Consider the following 21,373-nt stretch of genomic DNA (forward strand, 5'->3'; position numbering starts at 1 on the left):
CGCCAACTGGGAGCCCTGTGGGTCAGGGTCCCCGGCTCACAAGGGAGGAAAGGACAGTGAACTTGCTCTGAGGAATGGGGGGAGAGCTCAGACCCCCCAAGAGGGCTTCTCATGTCAGCGTATTGCTGACAAGGAGGGAGGCAACACTCAGGAAAAATGTTGACTCCCCCAAGCGCACCGTTCCTTCTAACTCCTCCTCAATTGTATACTCAGGCAGGATATCCCTCTCGAAATTAGTAGGTCCTCCCTCATTGCAAACCATACCATTACAACAGCGAACAAAATAAAAACTATTAGTTTTTAAGACTCTCGGGGCTTCAGGAGGTACTTCGGATGGATATAGAAAGGTGCAGTTGCTTGTACAGTTCTTGTGAACTAAGAGTTCCCGAACATTCAAACCTAGGGAAATAGAGATGAAAAAATTTGATGTCAGGTTTTCTGCTACAACTATCGAAGCACACCGCACCCAGTACTAACTGGCTCCATGCCCACCGTCCACGTCGGCAAATGCTACCATGTTGCCTAGAATTCTTCACTGATGAGCAAGTAAGGCCACCAGAGGGTCTGGTTCCCCCATGAACAACTTCGGGAGATCTTTTTCTGTCTACACTGCCACCTCACCTCTGCCTCCGGCTCTCCCTTAATAGTAGGATGGCACCTTGGCACATAGCTGTACACACGAAATGCCCTGTTCATTATTTGTCCCCATAATTGCTTATGTCCCACAGGATCACAGAGCCCCTGAAGTGGAGTGCCCCTGAAAGGGTGGCCCTCAGCTGATTTTCTGCAGTTGGAGTGGCCCCTCGGCCAGACGTTCCCAGCTCCTGGCCCCACACAGAAATGTCCCTGCACGCTTAATGCCAACCTGCTCCCCAGGGCAGACTGGACGCTCTGTCCCATGGACGGTCCCACAACTGCTGTGATTACCTTCACTGGTGGGCACACCCAACAGCCTCGGCCAGCCGACCCCACTGAAGCAAGCTCCATCTGAGGCCTCCTTCCAGAGTCCTTGAGTTCAATTCCTTGGCCCTCATTCATGACTTCTGCTCCCCCGGTGACCCTAGTGTTTGCACGATACTTTCTCCCTGGAACTTGCCACAGTTGATGATCCATTCACGGCTCTGGGGTTAAAGAGAAGGAACGAACCACTGGCTCCAGTCACTTGCTTTTCTTTATTTGCCATGCAAAGGGTCTCTGAAAGCTCAGTGCCGTGCTGCACAGTGCATAACCGTAAGCCGAATGCTGAGTGGATTTTCATGAAGCGCTCACGCCCATATAGCCGACATCAAGTTCCAGGAACAGAACTGGATGAAAACCCTCGTTTCCTGCTTCTGTTCCTCCATCAGGCACTATAAGCAGCCGAGGCCAAGGATAAGAAGTGCCTCGATTCAGAGCCTGTACGTTAATTTTGTCTGTTGTTGAACTTGGTGATCAGGAAATCCTGCCTTGTTTTGGTGTCTGGCTTCTTTTCTCTACTTTGTGTTTGGGAACTCCACCCCTGCTGTGGCCCCTTGCTGCATTCCGTCTACCCTCCTAGTCGTATGCTTTTCCACGGATGAATATTCCTCGGTTGATGGCTGATGGACGTCAGGATCGTTTCCGGCTGTTGTCTATCCCCAAACGGTGCTGCAAGGAATATTCTTGTCCTCATCTTGAGGTGAGCGGGTGTGAGTGCTTTACAGTCCCTAACATGCGTATGTGTGGCTTTAGCGGATGCCGCTGAAGAGCTTTCCAGACCGGCGGTACCTGTTTACACCCCAAAGGCACGGACGCTTCAGAGTCTTGCCACACACGAGTGGTCGTCTGTGAATGTTTAATCGTTCCTTTTGGGCTTTCCGTATCATGGCTTTGAGTTGCGTTTCCACCAAAGACGGTGATGTTGAGCATCTTTTCGCATATTTAGTACCCATTTGGATATCCTTGTCTGGTAAACAGCCTTCAAGCCTTCTTGCTCGAACTTCTATCCAGTGGTCTGCTCTGCTCGCTCAGTCGCTGATTTTAGGATGAAGTTCATTCTACGTACTGAACGCGAGCCCCTGAGCAGACAGTGTCCTGAACTGCTTCTCTTCATCTACGGCATCGTTTTCACAGTCTTCTCAGAATCTTCTCAGGGGGAGAAGTTGTGAATTTTTATGTAATCCCATTTGCCACTTTCCCCACGCGACCAGCTCTATACTGTTCAGTTTTCTTAAATTCGTAATTATCCAAGGACACAGACATTCTTCTACATTTCCCGTCCAGGAAAAACGCCTATGTTCTTTTATTTATGTATGTATTTACTTTAGAAAGCATCTTTCAACTAACATCCTTAAAATTTTTTTCTCTTTAAATGCACTTTAGGTAACATACACCGTTTTATTACTTCCAGAGGTACAGTTTAATGATTCATCAGTTGCATACAACAACCAGTGCTCGTTACAGCAAGTGGCCTCCTTAATGCCCATTACCCAGTTACCCCAGCACCCCAACGCCCCTCCAGGAACCCTCGGTTTGTCTCCTACAATTAAGAGTCTCTTATGGTAGCCTCCCTCTCTGCTTTCATCTTATTTTATTTTTCCTTCCCCTCCCCTACACTCATCTGTTTTGTTTCTTAAACTCCACATACGAGTGAGATCATATGGCATTTGTCCTTCCCTGACTTATTTCGTTTTGCGTAATACCCTCTAGTTGCATCCATGTCATTGCAAATGGCAGGATTTCATTCTTTTTGAAGGTCGAGTGACATTCCATTTCTGCGTGTATGCACCCCCCCCCACATACCTTCTTTATCCATTCATCTGGGCGCTTTCCATATTTTGGGTAGTGTGGACACTGCTGCTGTACACATTAGCGTGCATGTGCCCCTTCAAATTACTATGTTTGTATTCTTTGGATAAATACCTAGTAGCCCCTTGCTCTTTCAGTATTCACATGGAGATCCACGAAGCACCTGAAGCTGCTTCTTTTGCGTCAAGTAGATACGGCGAATAAGATCTCAGCTACCCACCAGTGGTGAGTGCAGACAAGCATCGTTGTCCAATACCTGCAGGGCCAGCGTTGCCAGAAATCACGTAACTAGACACATGTGAGATCTCTTCTCACCTCTGTAGGTCCATCTTTCAATCTTTTGACACCAACATCAGACTGTCCGAATTGACGAAATGATGTAAGTAATCTTGAGAGTTAAGAGTGCAAGTCCTCCAGCTTTTCTCCTCCTCCACAACATTGCCTTGGACGTTCCTAGCCCTTCATATTTCCATAAACATTCCCATATTTGGAATCAACTTGCACACACACACAGACACACACACATTGACATGCTGAAACTCGGACTGGAATTTCATGGAAGTTTTAGATTAATTTGGGGAGAACAGCCATCTTACCTCTACGGCGGCGTTTCACCCTCCATGAGCTTGGTGTATCCTTTTATGGAAGTCTTCCATTTCAAAGGCAATTTCGCTGTTTTGACGTGGAAATCTTGCAGAGATCTGGTTGCATTCCTTTCTGGGTATTGTGGTGATTTTTAAAATGCTATGGTTTTCTTGAAAATTTCATTTTGAATTTGTTGTTGTGCAAAAAATACAATGGGATTTTTTGGAACTGACTTTTGAGTATCCAGGCCACTGCCTGAATGTGTGTGTGTGTGTTCTACACAACTCACACCCAGTCCCCTCTTGTTTCTCATTACTTACTGCCCTATGGCACATTTGTCCCACACAATGAGCGACCGCTGATAAATTCTTATTAACTCAACTCCACACCTTGTTCAGATTTCATTCATTTTTCCTTAACGTTCTTTTCCTGTTCCGGGATCCCATGCAGGATACTGCAATTCATTGGTTGGGGGATAACTTATCTGCAGTAGGATTCTATTGGTTCCGATTTGGCCAGTATTTTTGCATCTCTAGTCCTCAGAGAGGATCGTCTGTGATTTCCATTCTTCCAACGTCTTTGCTGGGTTTTTGGGTTAGGGTCAGGCGTCATCAGGAATGTGTTGGGGAGCAATCCTCCTTGCTTATTCTCTGGAAGCATTTGTGTAAGATTGGGCTGATTTCTCCCATAAAGCTAGTGGGGAATTTGCCAGAGAAGCACTCTCTAGTTGGGGAGGTTTTCCAGAAAGGACTCGGGACACTTCAGCTTTACGATGTCACCGTGGGTCAGATATAGTTAAAATGTGGTTTTTCAAGGTACCGTTCATTTCATCACGCAGCTCAAATCGATCACAAGAAGGTGATTCATAATGGGCTCTTATTATCTATACAAGGTCTGTACTGTCTCATGGATGCCTCCCTTCTCATTTCTGATAATGAAATTATGAATTGTATGTTTCTGTCTTTGATTTCTCCTACTCTGTTTTTTCCAGTACTATGAATCCTTCCAAAGAATCAGCTATTGGCTCTGTGGGGATTTTATCTTTTGTGTTTTGTTTTGTTTTCCCTTCCTATCTCAAGGATTGCTGCTATCCTCTTTACATGTCTTTCCTCATTGCTTTGGGTGGATTTCCTATTCCTCTGACCTTCCTGACTAGAAGCCTGGGGCCTTTTCCCCCTTTCTCTCCTCGCTAGATGCCGGGAGGGTTCCGTATTTGGCTCTCAGCACTGCGGTAGCTGCTCTCCACTCGTTCTTCCCATGTTATAGCTTCCTAATTGTTGAGACCTCAGTATTTCCTAATTTCCATGGTGGCTTCTCTTTTGGTGATCGGTAATAATTCCGAAGAAGTGGAGCATTTCCCGGTTCTTTCCTGAGTCATGATTTCTGGTTTAATTCCACCGTAACAGAAAAGGAACTCTGAATACTTTCAGTCCTTTGGCACACGTAGATGACTGCATACCGTCCTGGCATGAGCGCAGTACTGCAAACGTCATCAGCGACCTAGTGAAACACGTACTCGCTCACGTGTGGCTCTGCTGCTGTATATGTAAGGATTATTCTTCGTCTGTAAGTGGCGTCGTTCAGACCTTCTGTAGCAGAGGCTGGCAAACAAGAGCCCGCGGGACAAGCCCAGTCCACCAGCTGCGTCTAGCAGTCAAGATTTGTTGGGCCGTAGGGACGATCCCTATGCGTCCTCACCCTCTGCGGCTGCTTCCTCCTCCTCACGGGCGGTGCTGGGTACCTGCACCAGGACTAGAGGGCTTACGACGCTGAACACGTTTGCTCTCTGATCCTTTGCAGAAAGACTTCATCCACCGCAGGTGTACGTACAGCTGCGTACGTTCTGTCTCCTTGGTCTGGCGCCTAGAAGCTACGGGGAGAGCTGTGTTCACGACAATCACGCCGTGACTGTGGGTCTACCTACCGCTCCTAAATTCTATGCAGGCTTATTCTGGGTGTATCTTCATCCTGTTATTGGGAGTGGGTGCATTTACACGGTGGTTTCTTCCAGGATTTCTTACCCCTTCCACTCCATACAGTGTTGCTCTTCACGCAAGTAACGCTCTTGTGTTAATGTTCCCTTTGCCTCGGTGTGGGCAGAAGAGTTTTCTTGCGCCAATATTTAAGTCGTATACCACGTTCGATAGTTCATTCGCAACCTTTTTTCGTTCATTTTATTTTATTTTATTATTTTTTAAAGATTTTGATTATTTATTTGAGACACAGAGAGACAGAGACAGAGTGACAGCACGGGTAGGGAGGAGAGGGAGAAGCAGGCTCCCCGCTGAGCAGGGAGCCCATAGTGGGACTCGATCCCAAGACCCTGAGATCATGACCTGAACGAAAGGCAGATACTTAACTGATCGAGCCACCCAGAAGCTACTACGTTCTCATTTTACTTCAGCATTTAAAAAAGTTTTTTTTTTTTAAAGTTTTTACGTATTTGTGAGGAGAGAGGGAGAGAGCGCGCGCGCACACACAAGCAGGGGGAGCGACAGGCAGAGGGAGAAGCAGACTCCTCGCTGAGAAGAGCCCGACGTGGACTCGATCCCAGGACCCTGAGATCATGACCTGAGCCAAAGGCAGCTGCTTAACTGAGCCACCCAGGCGTCCCTGAATTCTCATTTTAAAGCATGCCTCTATTAAGCAGAATATATTAATTTCTGTGTACTTGGAAAGTCTTGGGTTTCTAAGTGTAGCCATTTAAATGTTAACGTAAATGGTATGTTAGATTTTAAGTTCCTTTTCCGTTAAACGTTTTACTTTTGACAACTGTATATTCAAAGCATTTGCAGGAAATACAGAAAGATCCTGCGTAGCTTTACTCAGTCACTTCCAGTGGTAACATCTTGCAAGACCATAGTACACCATCACAACCAGGGCACTGGCTTTCAAAATAGGAAGGAGAAAGAACAGTTTTATCACCACAATCGTCCCCTCCTATGGATGCACTGACGGCTTTTCCACCCAAATGCCCAGCCAGGGACCGCTCCTCCCCCTGTGCTCAAAACTAATCTGGGCTCCACCTCTCTAAAGTTCAAGAATGGCCTCTAATAGGGACCATGGACTGTCACCTAGGAGTTGGCTCTTTCTCCTGCAGTGTCACTCCCCAGACCTTCATTCAGGTTGATGTATCAAGATCTGCTCTTTTTACTGCTGAGAAATACCCACGGGGTGGATGTACCATGGTTTCTTTACCCTTTACTCACTGAAGAACTTCCAGGATGATTCCGGGGGTGACGTGTTACAAATTGATCTGGTATAAACAACCATGCATTGTTTTTATTTAATTACTCTGGCGAAAGCCCCCAGAAGTGCAATTTTGGGGATGTATGGTAGCTGCGTGTTTAGTTTTTAAGACACTGGACTGTGGTCCCCATCTTGGCTGCCCCAGTTCTTACTGTCGCTGGCAGTGTATGAAAATCTGGTTTCCTCACCGTCCTGGCCAGCCTTTGCAGTGGCCACTCTTTCTCACTTTGGCCACTCCGATCCATGGTAACAACTGTGTTTGTCAATTTTCATTTTCCCAGTGGCCAACGATGTTGAAAATCTGTTCATGGGTTTCCCTGCTACGTGTGAATCCACATCGGTCAAATCCCTCTTCATGTCTTCGGCCTGTTCTAGCAGATTGGCTGCATTTTTGCTGTTGACTTGTGAGAGTTCTGGATACGCTCAAGACGTCAGTCTTTTGTGGGATATGTGGTTTGCGTGCTTTTCCTCCTGGTCTGTAGCCTGCCTTTCCATCCTCTGAACAGGGCCTTCTACGTAGAAATATTTGTCATTGGTAGACGTCCCATGTCACCAATTCCCTTATTGGTCATGCTTTGGCATCAAGGCTAGACCCTCTTTGCCCAGCCACAGATGCCAACGATTTTCTCCTCTGGGCTTTCTTTTTCTAAACGTTGTAGATTTTACCTTTTACGTTTAGCCCATGATCCTTCGGGGGTAATTTTTGAATACGATTTGAGGTTCAGGTCAAGGTTCATTTTGCCCGATCAAGTTGAAGAGGCTATCTCTCCCCACCGACTGTGTTTGCGTCGTTGCCCAAAATCACGTGGGCATATGTGTGTGGAACTCTGTCTGGCGTCTCTGTTGTCTTCTGGGGACTGTGTCTGTCCATCTGCTGGGACATCACTGAATTTGAGTGTGGGTCGAAGCTCAGTCTCTGAGGTTCAGAAGTTTTCCAAAGAGGTGTTCTGTTTACTTGCACAACCCCAGATGTCGGCAAATATCCTGAGGGGAAAATATGAAAGCATTCCAGCCTTCCGAAGGCCCTTGTCAATTCTTTGTCTCGGTATCCACCAGGGTCACTCAGGAAAACTGAGCCCCTGAAGCCCTACGGGGGTCAGTTATTAAATCCACGTGTTCTAGCTTCCACGACTGGGGGAGGCGCTGAGAGACAGGCGTGTATCAAGGGCAGGCTGGCGATCGGAAGGGCAGTCCAGAACCAGGTCTACTACTTGGAGCTGAGGCCGGGGGGAAGAGCCCACTTGGCAGGAAAACATCAACGCCATGCTCCTCTGCCCTCCAGTCTGGCCCACGCAGAGAGAACGCTTCCAGAGAGGTCTGACGTGCTCGCGCCCACCCCTGCTGCCTCTGCAGGCCAGCAGCCAAGCAACGGCGGCGCTCTTAGGAACGGCTCTTGGTCAAAGGCCCAGCAATGGGGATGATGGGATGGACACGCAGCAGGATAAAGGGAGGAGAGGCTGGAGTCCCCTGGTATCCACCACTGGGTAAAACCACAGTGACCTTCCAGAGCAACGGTCTCGGCTTCACCTCAGCCCTCCAGACCTCAGGCGAGTTCTCTCCGGGCCAAGTCTACCCCAGAGCCATAGAGGGTGAGGTGCTTGGAAACAGAGTCCCCAGCCCCATTCAGGAGCAGTCACCCCGACGTGGCAACGCACACCCCATCCAGGTCTCCCAGAGGGACTGCAGTGAGGCCCTGATGGTGGGGCGTTTTTCCTTTGGTAACGCAAGTGCCTGACGAGCTCTGACTGCTCAGCCATCCACTTCGAAGGCAGCTATCTGGAGTAAACAAGTCACCAGCCACTGGACGCGATCAGGAGCCGGCACCCGGCCACCACCACCCACTGAGGCTCGTCTGCTTTAGGGATCTGGGTTGGTTTCCATAGGTGACCACTTGGGTGTCCTGTGTTTCCTCTTCCCACGCTTCCAATTCCTACTCGCATGTTTTAAATTCGCCAATGAAAGATGGGCCCAAGAAACCCTGGGCCCCCACCCTTGACCCCAATAAAAGCAGAAACCCCAGCCCATGCCCTCTCTCTCTCTCTCTCTACTACCCAGGACGACACCGGGTGCCTCCAGGAGCGCCTCGTAAGCTCCAGACTTGTAAGTGACTAGCCCTGTCGTTTCAAAGCTTCCTGATGGTTACTGCTGAGGGCATCTTGCAATCGTATTAAGAACCACGAGGGCCATTCCAGCCACATCACCGCATACTGAGAGGCCGAGACCTGCACACGACAGGTGCCCCCTGCAGGAACGGAGGAGAGATCCTAGCTCCTGCCCGAGTCCCAAGTGGGCACATGCCCACAGGGTACGGCTGCTGGTACAACCAAGAGGTGGCAGTAAGAGGACTGTTTTGCAGGGTGCTCGGAGCACAGAATGGCATGTGAAGAGGCAGAGGGACGCTGGGGAAGAACAGGGGCGGGAGGACAGGCCCTGAGCAGGGCCCCAGACAAGGCCTCTGCCTCCCTTCACAGCACCTGCTCTGGTTGCAGCCTCCCCGGGTAGTCGAGTGGTCGCTGGCCTCTGGCTGTCACGTTCTTCAGGGAAGGGCCCCGGGGAGCGGGACACCTTTCTCAGGGCACGAGAGCCTCTGCGTGAGGGGCAAGAGCATCCTGAATGGTCACGCTCTACCCGACCTTTCTGCCTGAGCCCACACTTGGCCTTGGCTTCTGTGAGAAGTAGGCGTTGCCCTGACAAGTCCATGGTATGTCCATTTCTTGGGTCTGCTTAGCTGGAAGCCTTCTGCCAAGACGACCAGATCAAATGGGCCCCGAGGACTCACCCAGGTTACCCAGGAGTGTCAACACACATGAACAAGGCCTGACGGGGGATGGGGACCTAGAGGTGCAACTGTCCCCGACCCCTGGAGACATCTCAGGACATGCGGACACTGCAGCCCGACCCTGCAGATGATGGCGCTCTCCAAGACGGTGCACATGGCCCTCTCCTGGGGCTGAGCCTAGTGCCTGCGAGGTGCTCCCAGGATGGGGGCAGAGAGGGCCAAGGGCCATGGTGCTGGGTGCAGAGAAAACAGATTGGACCTGCTCCCTGAGAATGACTAAATCACAAGGTGGATGAGAGACAGACAGGTACTTACGAATAGAGAGTATCATACAGCGCCTGACTTCATACTGACACACTTTCACTGTTGGACAATTGAAGGTGTTGATTTCTGTACACTCGTGGCATTTCAAACTGTAGGTCCCTGAGAGAAGACTAAGCAGCATCAGGCGCCAGCGTTTTCCACCCTGTTCCCAGCCAGCTGCAACCTCCCCTGAGAGCTCACCCCTTCCCCCTGCCTTAAAGGATGCTCTGCTATAGGCAGGATTCCCTTCTGCACAGAAGCCAGGAGATTTCCTGTTCCCAGAGGCCAAGTGAGGGAACCCTGCGCTCTGCAGATAAGCTTCAGCTGTCCAAGGACGCCTGACAGTCATAAAAGGCCAGCGGCCTCCCAGATGTCGCTGGACTCAGCCACTCCTGCCCACTCCAGGTGAGGAAGGGCCACATCTAGAAACCGCTTCTGACCCTCTCCTAGCTCCGGGATGCTTCCAAACCCACCCTGTGCCCATCGACTGCACTGACGACGAAGATCTCTGCTGGCTAAGGTGACAGCGACTGCACTCCAACTCTTTCTCTGACCCTGGATGACACAGTAAATTCTTATCGCCTCCCAGACAGCCAGAGGGGCCTATACTTACAAGTTGATATATTTTGCGTGCTGACCAGTGGCCAGCCGATGGCTAGGAGCAAGGCACAGAGAAGCATCATTCTGCAGGAACTTGAGCCTGTAGGTGAGGAGACAGAGGCTACATGTCAGCAGGCTGCATGTCTACAGAGCGCCCCTCACACGATGTGTGTCCGCAGGGCCCACGTGAGCAGAGAGCACAGCTCCTTGGGGAGGGTCAGCGTGCACCAGCCACCTGCACGCACCTCTCAGCTCCTCTCCCCACCTGCACCTGCATCCCCGCCCAGCAGGGGCTCCACCCAAGGACTGGGGGCAGGACTTTCCCAGCACGAAGGTTTCGCCACTGGTGCCTTCATCGTGCAGGAAGTCATGCTGCCTGCTCTCCGTCAGGCAGAGCTCAGCAAGTCAGCCAGGTCCTGGCCGCCTCCACCTGGAGCTCATCCTAGGTCCCTGTGCCCCCAGATGCTTCTTCTCATGTACTCGTCAATCCCCAGAGCAACCTGGGGAAAGTGCCAGAACATTGTCCTTCCGGGTATTTCTTGCTCCCACCAGTGTGTAGACAAACATGAGGGGAAGGGGATGACTACAGTGTGGAAGATGCCAGAAACCTCACTTGCACACGGGCCACAGTGTCCCCCAGGAACATTCTGCCGCCCACCCCACCTCTGCGGAATCAGGTGGCCCCGAAGTGCAGGCCACAGATCGGGGGGGCCCCCCAACAGCTGAGTCCAGATCTTGGCACTCTCCTCCAGGATGGCCCCCCAGGCACCAGCCAGTGCCTGCCTCTGTGCTATATTCCCATGGGGCCCCGCCTGCACCCCCAACTCTGTGTCCAGGGTCCTTGGGAAACCGCCGCCCCTGCCCCGGCAGCTTGTCTCCCTGGATGCCCCACATGCCTTTTCAGGGCCAGGATCACTCATCAGCGCTCAGGGTCACGTGTCCCTGCATGGGAGAGGCGGTGTCGCCTGCTTGGAGGGGGAGCCGGAGTGAGGAGGAGCCTGGCACCTGCCTGACGAGGGTGGCTCCCTGAGGGTGAGGAAGGCCACGTGCCTGAGAGTGGAGGACTGCTGTGTACAGGGAGGGGTGAGGGTCTGAGGTTGGGAGTGGGTGCCTGCCTGAGGGGAAGCACCTGACTGAGGTGGCAGAGAGTGGGGTGGGGGACACATTCCTGAGGGGGAGGTGGGGGAGCCACCTTCCTGGGGGGGGGGTTGGCCACCTGTCTGAAGGGGTATCCCTGGCTGAGGGGGGCACCGACTGTCGGGGGAGCATCCTGCCTGTCTGGGTAGGGGAGCACCTGCTGAGTGGGGGCCACCTGTCTAGGGGGAAACATCTGCCTGAGAAAGGGGCTGCTGGTCACCGGGTGGGGGGGGTGGGGGGGGTGAGCACCTGCTGAGAGGGGGCCGCCTGTCCAAGTGGGGGTCACCTGGCTGAGGGGGCGTGGCAACCTGTCTGGTGGGACCAACCGGCTACAGGGAGGGATTGTTGACTGGGGGGGAACACCTGCCTGAGGGAGGCTGGCCACCTGTTGGAGGGAGGAGAACCTGGCTGAGGGGAGGGCCTGCCTGTCTGGGGGGCAGCACCTGGCTGAGGAGGGGTGGCTGCCTGTCTGGGAGTGGGAGCAATAGTTTAAGGAGGAGAGGTTGCCAGTCTCGGGGAGCCCCTGTGGGAGGGGAGAACCGCCTGTGTGGGGGGAGCACCTGGCTGACGTGGGGGGCTGCGGTCTGTGCGAGAGCCCCTGTGGGAGGGGGGGCCGCCTTCCCGCTGCTGTCCCCACCCTGCGAGATCCGTCCCCCCCCACCTCCCCCCGGCCAATGGCAGCCCCTCAAGGCGGTGGGGACGGCCCGCCTCCCGCCCCAGGCCTCCACCGCCTCCCCCGCCTCTGCCCCTTCCCACTCCGCCCTGCCTGCCGGCTCCCTGAGCCCACCGTCCGCACACGACCCACGAGGACCACAGAGAACCTTCTGGAACCCTGGGCTGGAGCGGCCTGAGGTCGTGGGCACAGCACACAGCGGGCTTCGGAAGCACAACGGCAGCAGGTGAGCGGCAGAACCCTCCGCACCACAGTCCCGCTTGCCACAGCAGGAGCGCGTCCCCGAGGGCGTCTCCGCGGGCGCGCCCAAATCCCGTCAGGCTCTGCGCGTGCGCGTGTGCGTGTGCGCGCACGCGCACTCTCAGATTTTAGGGATTCCGGAAGGTTAGGCAGGCATCGAAGGCCCCGCCCTCACAGAGCCAGGAGGCGCAGGTAGGTTCCAGAAAGTTCTGGGGGCTTACCGCCCAGGCCCAGCGGCACGCGAGTTCACTGACAGGAGGTTGGGTGTCTCTGGGAAGGGAGAGGAGAGGGCTGTTGAGTTGGGTTCCAGAAGGTTCTGGGCGGGGCGGGCGTCCCTCTGCCCTGGGGTCTCGGCCCCACCCGGAGCCCTCCCCAAACGCCTCTCCCCTGGCTCCGCGCTTCCTCCTCTCAGGCCCTTTCTTCGGGCTGAATTTGATGCCCCTTTCTCAGTTTCCAATATGGAAACGAGACCCTGGGCTGCCAGCCCTCGGACCTTTCCTAACAAATACCGGTGCAGCCTGCCTTTCCTTCCGCGGCCCTTGGGGCCCTCCATGTTGGGCTGTGTTTTGTCACCTCGTCATTACCACGCTGTCCCAAATACTTTCCATCTTCTGCTGAGAGTGCTTGGGGAGGCGGCTGTGAGGGTTGCAAGGGTGTGAATTTGCAAACAGGACTCGTTCCTCCATTTCCCCTGGGACTCACTTCTTGCTTGGTGCCGGTATTCAGGTAAAGGTACTCTGAGTTTCTCGAGTGCTTTTGGACACGAAACCTCCAAGCCACCTGGCGAGACCGCGCCGCAAGAGCAGCACTGCCCGGTGCCTGGGGGGCCATCCTGGAGCAGAGTGCCAGGGTCTGGGCTCAGCTGTGGGGGGGGCCCCTCCCCCACCCACACTTTGGGGTCACCTGATTCCATAGGGAGGGGAGGGGAGGGGGTGGCAGAAGTTTCCTGGGTCGTACTACGGCCGCTGCGCAAGTGAGCTTCTGGCATCTTCCACACTGTGGTCGCCCCCATCCCCCCACATTTGTCCAGAGGCTGGTAGGAGCAGGGAATATCTGGATAGACAATGTTCAGGCACTTTCCCCAAGTTGCTCTTGAGCTCGGGGTCAACGAATATACAAGGAGAAGCATCTGGGGGCACAGGGACCTCGGGTGGGCTCCAGGTGGAGGCAGACCCAGGACCTGGCTGTCCTGGAAGAGCACGGCCTGATGGAGAGCAGGCGGGAGGACTTCCCACAAGACGAAGTAACGAGTGATGAAGACTTCGTGCAGGGAGATGCCTACTGCTCCCCAGTCCCTGGGTGTAGTAGCTTGGGGCCCTGCCCTGCCGAGCGGGGATGCAGACACAGGTGGGGAGAGGAGCCCAGAGGCGCGTGCAGGTGGCTGGTGGATGCTGACCCTCCCTGAGGAGCTGTTCTCTCTGTTGATGTGCAGGGAGCGTCAACACTCTCAGTGCATCTGTGGTATTTAAAAACGTGTGGAGGTATAGAACGTGCCGATAAATATATCAAGATCTTCCTCGCAGTTCTTTTTATTGTATACTTTAGTTTCTATTTATTTGGATATTTGAGACACGATGGTATTTTATATGGCAAACATGTTGGATATATTTCATTGTAGACTTGACACTAAAAGAAAGTTGAAGTCATTAGTGGACAAAGTGTATGTTACGTGTTACATACTCTTTCAAACTATGTTCTGCTGTACGTTGAAGGATAATTCCTCCACGTACAGAATTCTATGTGGGCAGGATTTGTCTTCCAACGCTTGACATGTTTATTATGCTCCCTTTGCTTGCATGGTTTCTGCTGTGAGGTTTCACTGTAATTCCCCCTTATTGTTCCTTTGCACAGGTTCCTTAAAGTTTTCTGTGGTTTGAACATGCCTAGGTGTAGGTAATTTGTCTGTGTGTGTGTGTGTGTGTGTGTGTGTGTGCGTGCGCTCTCCCCTTTGTTCGTTTTGGTGCTGGTACCCGTTGTGTTCTCTAAGCTTCCAGAGTCTTCCCAGTGATGTCTGTCAGTAGCATTGGAAAGCCCTTAGCCATTGATATTTCAGGCAATTCTTTCTGTGCTGTTCTCTCCTCCTCCTTTTTGTCTTTCAGCTACCTGTATGTTACTTAAAAACACCTTCCCACAGTTCTTGGATATTCTATTCTGTTTTCTCATCATTTTTTGTCTTTGTGTTTTGGCTGGGGAGCGTTCTACTGACCTGTCTTCAAGCTCACTGAGTCTTTCCACGAGTATGTCGAGTCCATTGCTGCACCGTCTGCAGCATTCCACATCTCTGCCACACTGGTTTTGGCTTGTAGCATTTCCATTTGACTCTCAGAGTTTTCGTCTCTATGCTCACGTTGCCTACCTGTTCTCACGTGCCATCTGCTTTTTCCACTGGTGCTCTTCGTGTCCCAGTCCTAGTTCTGTCACATGCCTCTCTGATGACCGTGACGTCGCTGTTATATAGGTCTTGTCCTCATGCTTGCTTTCCCTCTTCAAACCATTTTCTTGGCGTTTGGCATGCCTTAGGTTTCCGGTTGGAAGCTGGATGTGTGGAGCTGGTTCAGAGGAGCTGCTGTAAGGAGGCCTTGAGTGTGAGGATCCATGTTACCAAGCCGTGGGAGTTGACTCCGTGTAATGTTTGCTGTAGCTCTAGTTCCCTTAGGTTTCACATCATTGAGTGTCCTCGTTTTTGTCTCCTGTTAGAACATCTCCCATCTTTCCTGAGCATTGCTCCTAGACGGAGGGTGTGTTTTTGGCGCTTTCAGCTGCTTTCCTTCCAAAAGAAAAAGAAAGGGCTTGGTGGTCAAGTGCTGGGGGCTGGATGTGGACTCTTGTGAGAGCAGGAGACTCCCGAGGACTGCTGTTCACACCCAGCCTGCAGCACGTGGTCAAAATTACATGTACGAGCTCCTACCGCTGTACAGCCCCAGCAGGTTCGGCTCCGGGTAAGCGTGTTTCCGGTGGCCTGTCGGGGTCCACCTGGCTTGCCGGATTTGGGACTGTCGCTTCTGTGACCTCAGTTCTCCGAGGGGCTAAGAAATGTGGTTGGCTTTCATTTCGGCAATGCTTCCTTTTGGGAGTGGTGGCCCCAAGCTCCGACTACGGAGGGCTAAATCCTCTGTCTTCCTCTGTCTGTTGGGATGAGGCAGAGATAATGAAACTAAAGAATGAGATAAGCAGAGAGAGGAAAGGAGAACAGGCTCACTGGTTACACAAAACGGCCATTATTAATCATGGTGATCAGCGGGAAAGAAAGGGCACCGCTGAAAAGTGACAACCAGGAAGTAAATACTTAAATAGGAAAATGCGGAGAAAGAAAGCTGTTCCAAGAGATCTAAGTATAAGGTAAAACTGAAACAAAAATACAAAATTGAACTATCCAAAGAAATATTAAAAAGAACCGGGACAACACATCACATAAAGACCAGTCCACTGTGTATTATGATTAACATACGTAATAATCATAACAGAGAGTGTCTCTAAAGGAGTTCACACCAAAGATACCGATCATTTCAATAAATGTCCATGGCTTACCTCGCCTATTAACTGGTGTGTGGGCACATAGGGCCAGGCCTAGGCTCAGTTGCTGTAGTGAGTGGGGTGGGGTATGGGCGGGGTTGGTGTCAGGAAGTGGGGCCTGGAGTGGTTGGGGTCAGGGCGAGGGTGAGTGGCGCTGGACCTGGGATCTGGTTGGCATGGATGGTCGGGCATAAATTGGGTTACCAGAGTAGGGGGTGGGCCAGTAGGTGTGCACCCTCCCCGAGAGACCACGCTGCCTCCCCTGGACCCATGGGGGTGCACTCATAGAGAGTCAGGCCTAATCCTGGAGCCACGGAGCTGAGCACGTGGCCCCACTCCTTGTGTCCAGGGCCAGGCACGGCTGGAAATGACGATCCTCCTTGCTTTGCTCCTGGTGGTGGACCTGCCACGGGTGGAGACAAATGGCACCATGTCTGGAAAACAAGGTAAGTCTGGGCCCCTCAGCCTCCTGACTGGGAGAAGACAGCAGGCCAGAATGTGTCGGCAGACGTGGTGGGCCACCCGTAATGGACACTGCCGCGGCCTCTTTCAACATGCCTGTTGAAAGCCCAGGCATCAGGGAGCAAGAGAGGGTCAGGAGAGCAGCCTGTGGATTTGGACACGTAATGGGAGAGCCTCTCATCTTGGGGCTCCCCCACCAAGAGCAGGCAGGAGTGGCTGGAATCCTGGTTTCTTCCCTAGCACCCTGCTGTCTCCTCAGTGTCCCCTCAGATTGCCTTCCTGGGAGATGTCAGGCTGGGAGCCAAGCCTGGCCTGGTCGTCATGGGATCTTGCAAGGCTATCTCATAGACCTAAAACAGCTGTGAGAGGGTAACCAGCTTCTCTCCTGGGAGCGGGTCCTGCCCTGATACAGCCCCAACAGTGGGCTACTGTACAGGGGTCAGAACTCAGGGCCTAGAGGGGTCGAGGAGGGTGTCGCTGGCCCAGGAAGGTGAGCAGGAAGGGCCCGGGAGAGCAGATGGCAAATCTGCTGAGCCGTTGGAGGTGAGATGCCAAGTGTGTGGGTCAGTGTGTGTGTGTGTGTGTCCGTGAGTGTGTTTCTCTGTATGTGTAAGTGCGTGAGCGTGTGTGAGGGTGTGTGCACGTGAGAGTGTGTGCGTTCACGTGTCTGTGTGCACGTGAGTGTCTGAGTGTGTGTGTCTGTGTGTGAGTGTGTGTGTGAGTGTGGGGAGGGTGCTCTTGAGGGCAGGTGTGGGTGCGCAGGCTGGGGGTATGGGGGTCTGGGTGCACTGGTGCGTGTCTGTGTGTGTACATGTCCGTGCCATGTGTCTGAGTGTGGGTGTGTGAGTGAGGCACAGCCCGGGGGGAGGAGGAGGGAAGTCCAGGAGAGAAGACAAGGGACTTGCGACCCACTGGTTTTGTCCTCCTTGGAGGAGGGACAGGGTGGTGGGTGTTCATCTGGTAGGACAGGAGACTGGAACTTTCCACGTTGTTTTTATTTCTCCTTTCAGCCGCAGCACTGAGGTGTCACGTATGTGAGATGGAGAACAGTTTCGCCTGCACCGGGGAGGCAAACTGTAACCAGGGTGTTGATTTTTGTTCTTCTGTTGCCGTGAGTAAGTATCTCAGCTCATGCTGGGCTTCACAGGCGGGTCCGTACATACAACAGGAATCGGGGTCTGTCCAGATTGTCTCAACAGGGAATAGCTAATATAAAAGTGACCTTTAAAAAACGGGAGAGCAAGGTCCTGAGACCATCAGGACTGAAAGCGGGTGGCCGAGGAGACCAAGTCATGGAAGACCAGACCGCCAAGAGTTGGCCAAGGGGAAATAGTGGGGTGCAGGAAGAACGTAGTAGGGGATTATTTGTATCCATTTTTACACAAAATTATTTATCTATGAGGAGAGAGAGAGAGAGAGAGAGATAGGTGCCCCTGCAGGGGGAGGGGCAGAGGGAGAAAGAGTCCCAAGCAGACTCCCCACTGAGCGTGGAGCCCAACGCCAGGCCGATCTTAGGACCCGGACATCACCCTGAGCCGAAACCAGGAGTCGGACGTTCATCCGACTGAGCCACCCATGCGTCGCTATTTGCATTCATTTTTAAGTGAAGAATGAAGTTTTAATGATTTCACCTGTCCCGCGGAGAATAGCTTTGACAAGAGAGCTACATAATCGGGTGTGGGCTTACCATGTGTTCTGGAAGGAATGTGTGTGCTGTTAAAATGTTTGGAGACCATCGCTCTGCCGCGTATAAATCACCCCAGAACTTCTGGCCACACGAAGCCGTCCCCACCCCAGAGGCGTCCGGAGGCCCAGCGCCACCCAGCGGTGGCGTGGTCAGGGCTGGGGAATTCAGATGCAGCCTGGCAGCCACTTCCGGCGGTCCCGCCCACGTTCCCGGAAATGTGTGGGGTGCAGAGTGGAGGCTTAGGACTCACGCTCGCCCCACGCAGACCTCAAGAAGCTCCTAGGGAGAGGTGATGGGCACGAGGAACTGCAGATGCGGTGAGGCCAGAAGAGTGCCCCGCAGCCAGTGCTGAGCCATGCTGCCCCTGGCAAAGGCCCGGATAGGGAAGGGTCCAGCTCCCTTGTGTGTCCCGTGGTTACCAAGGCCTGTGCTCCCTGGTAGCGAGATGCTGAGGCCTAGGAGCCTGTACGTTCCCACAGGGAGAGCCCTGCCCCAGGTTCCCGGTAGGCATGCACAGGCCAGGGCTGGGGAAGGGGGTGCGGGGTCGGGGAGGGGGGTGCATCTCATGGCCACTCTGTAGGCAAGGCAACCCCTAGCCACAATAGCAGCTCCTAACACAAAGGCCTGCCCCGTTCCTCCTCGGTGTTGTCTCCTGACTCCCTCCTAGACGGACGGGGCCTCTAACCACGGCCCTGGGACCGGGCTGCGGGGGGCACCAGAAGATCAGGGTTGGACAGGTACAGACAGGAAGTGCTTTGGGCGCTGCTTTCAATTCACACGATTCCTTTCTCTCTGTCTGTATTTGCTCTTAGGAGTATACCCACGTCTCTTCTACGTTTCAAAGCAGTGCTCCAAGTATTGTCCTGTAGAGGAATCGTTGGATCGGATAGTCAAGTCCTTTGTCCTCTTAAAGCCTATGCCTTTTCTGTACATAAGGTGCTGCCGTGGGGTGTTATGTAACACAGGGGGGCCGGACCTCCCAGAGCCAGGGTACAGACAAGGCGGGAGCGCGAGCGCCTCGGGGAGCAGCAGTGCCTGGCTGGTGCTCTTCCTGACGCTCTCCTCTGGGTGCGGGGGCCTCAGGCTGCCGTGAGCCGCAGAGCACGCCTCGGGCCCTGCCTTCTGCACCACGGCACAGAGCAAGCGGACTGGCTGCGCGTGCTCGGAACCTGTTGCATTAAACTTGTTTTCCACTGGTGAACTCAGGTCTGACTTTCGAGGGACCTTAGGGTAGCTGGGTGGGGACCAAGTCCCGTTGGCCATGGCCCGCAGCTTGCATTGGAGCAAGTCCAAAGCCTCTGACCGCGATCTCGTTCACGAGTGTTTCTCTTTGAACACAAGCCTTGTAACACTGTGTATTGCTGCCCCGCTCTCCTCCCCTTGGCCTTTGAGGGCTTCCGACTTGGTGGAGGGGAGCCCGAGCGTCCCCCGAGGAGAGCAGTGCTCGGATGCTCCTGGCCTTGGGAGGACCCCGGGCCAGTGGGAAGACAGGACGATCTGGGCGTGAGACACCCAGGAGTGAAGGACCCCTCAGCATGGGGTGGGGGGAAGGCATCCCAGGGACAGCCCTGGTCCGATGGGGGCGGCACCACGGCTGCTCTCGCTGGGCTCCTCTGCCCGGACTCTGGGAGACGGAACATGAGGAATTCTGTAGAATGAACTTGGACTTGGCCCAACACCTGGCACAGGTGTGTGGGCTCACCGGTCTGTGCATCCGTCCAACATCGGGAACTTGGGTGAGGGAGCCGGCAGCAGGGCCAGGTAGACGCTCCTCGCTGAGTGCCGCTGCTACTGGGAGCGCAGGCCGGGGGAGTGGGGGTGTTGGCTCCGGCAAGGCAGCATCGCTGCGAGGTGGCCGAAGCCCCCACGCCGGGATACGCGCGCCCGCGAGTCCTAGCACCTAGGTGTCGGCTTTCAGACCTGGAAGAAAGAGAGGCCGAGGGTCCACCTTGAGTCTAGAAAGCAGTCTTCCAAGGGGAACAAATCTCTCTGAAGCTCCACGAGCTCCCAGTCCCTGTCCTCCGACGGCCGGACTCGGGGCGTCACACAAGGGCCCACGGGAGGAGCTCGGGAGTCGAGGCTTCAAACCTTGCCGGTCGGAGGCTTCCAGGGTCCTCTCTCCTAATCGATACACGTGCAGCTGCTGGCACCTTCCTGAACACACAGGCTCTCTGCAGCCTCTGCGTCTTCGAACGAGCACGTCCACCTGTCTGAAACGTCATTCTGTCCCAAGCACTTAGAAACCTCCTACCACCTCCTCGTCTTTACGGAACGGACACCACCACGAGAGAAGAACGGCCCAAGAAAGCCGGGGGGCGACATAATTATGAACGAGAGATAAGTGTGAGCTGACCAAGGCCGAGCGAAGTAAAGTAATGGATAGGTTCTGAGCCAGCGCGGCTTCCTCCGGCAAGGTGAGAACGGTTCCATCCTTCCACAGGGCGTCGCGCGCACTCTTCAGAGAGTCCGGGGTAAGAACCCTATGACCGTCAACATTCACCGATGATTTGCTAACAATCTGGAATAGAAGAGAATTTCAGTCATTTAATAAAAGTTACCTCCCGAAACCTAAAACAACCACCCACGCTCAGAATGCGTAGGACCTTTTCGGTATTACCGCGTAAATACCTGCTAAAATACTAAAATTCACAGAAGACACAAGGAAACAAGATACAGTGGATAAGTAGACAGAGACCACCAGGGCTGTCAAACACTGAAAATAGCAGATACAGAACACAAAGTAAATTGGCGTAGAGAAGAATAAGAGCATAGAAAACATGAGAAAAGAACAAGACACAGTCCAAAAATAGCAGGGGGATTTCCCTGGAAGGTAAAAGAAATCTACACAGAGCTGCTAGGAATGAGAAATAGAAGACTAGAGCATAGAAACTGGGGGTAAGTGAAATATTACATATTACACATGGGTGCAGAGTAAGAAACTGGGGGTGTCTGCTGTTAACCTCACAGCAGTGATTTTGCCAGCAAAATGCGTGCATTCAGAGACCTGCGGCTGAGGACCAGCAAGCGACAGCAGGACGAACCACTGGCGAGTCCCACTGACAAAGGGCAGGAACGTGGGTGAAGAGGGAGGAAGTTGGGAGGGTGGTTTTGAAGGAAAGTCCGCCAGAGGCTACCGGGCTTCAGGCTGACGCTGGCTTCTGGCAACTGAGCTGCAGGGGCGGTAGATTTCGTGTGGGAGCCCCATCTTTCCCTGCAGGGCCCGTAACTCACGATGCTTCCCGGGACGGACACGGAGGGGTAGGTGCCCCCTTCCAGCCTCCCCTTCTAGCTCCCTGAGTCCATTTTCGTGAGGTTTCCCCTTTTCTCTTTTTCACAAAGCTGAACACATGGCTTCAATGAAACTCGCAGAAAAAAAGAG

At 53.4% G+C, this 21,373-nt stretch overlaps 1 protein-coding gene across 1 annotated transcript; it reads right to left on the minus strand.

The window, feature by feature from the left end:
* Positions 1-109: 109 nt before the first annotated feature.
* On the minus strand, positions 110-19,257 carry GML (glycosylphosphatidylinositol anchored molecule like). Its single transcript, XM_048212702.1, has 4 exons — positions 18,971-19,257; positions 10,321-10,382; positions 9,695-9,802; positions 110-399 (listed from the first exon to the last, which is right to left on the minus strand). The coding sequence occupies exons 1-4, from the start codon at positions 19,255-19,257 to the stop codon at positions 110-112; spliced, it is 747 nt and encodes a 248-aa protein (XP_048068659.1).
* Positions 19,258-21,373: the final 2,116 nt, after the last annotated feature.

The sequence above is a fragment of the Ursus arctos genome, unplaced genomic scaffold, assembly GCF_023065955.2.
Source record: "Ursus arctos isolate Adak ecotype North America unplaced genomic scaffold, UrsArc2.0 scaffold_6, whole genome shotgun sequence".
NCBI lineage: Eukaryota > Metazoa > Chordata > Mammalia > Carnivora > Ursidae > Ursus > Ursus arctos.

Excerpts from the sequence above, each read along its gene's own strand:
- GML (XM_048212702.1), bottom strand. The coding sequence starts at position 19,257 with ATGGCCAACGGGACTTGGTCCCCACCCAGCTACCCTAAGGTCCCTCGA. Across the intron at positions 10,383-18,970 it reads CTGTACCCTGGCTCTGGGAG|GCTCAAGTTCCTGCAGAATG; the intron begins GTCCGGCCCCCC and ends CCTCACCTACAG. Across the intron at positions 400-9,694 it reads CTGTATGATACTCTCTATTC|GTTTGAATGTTCGGGAACTC; the intron begins GTAAGTACCTGT and ends CTATTTCCCTAG.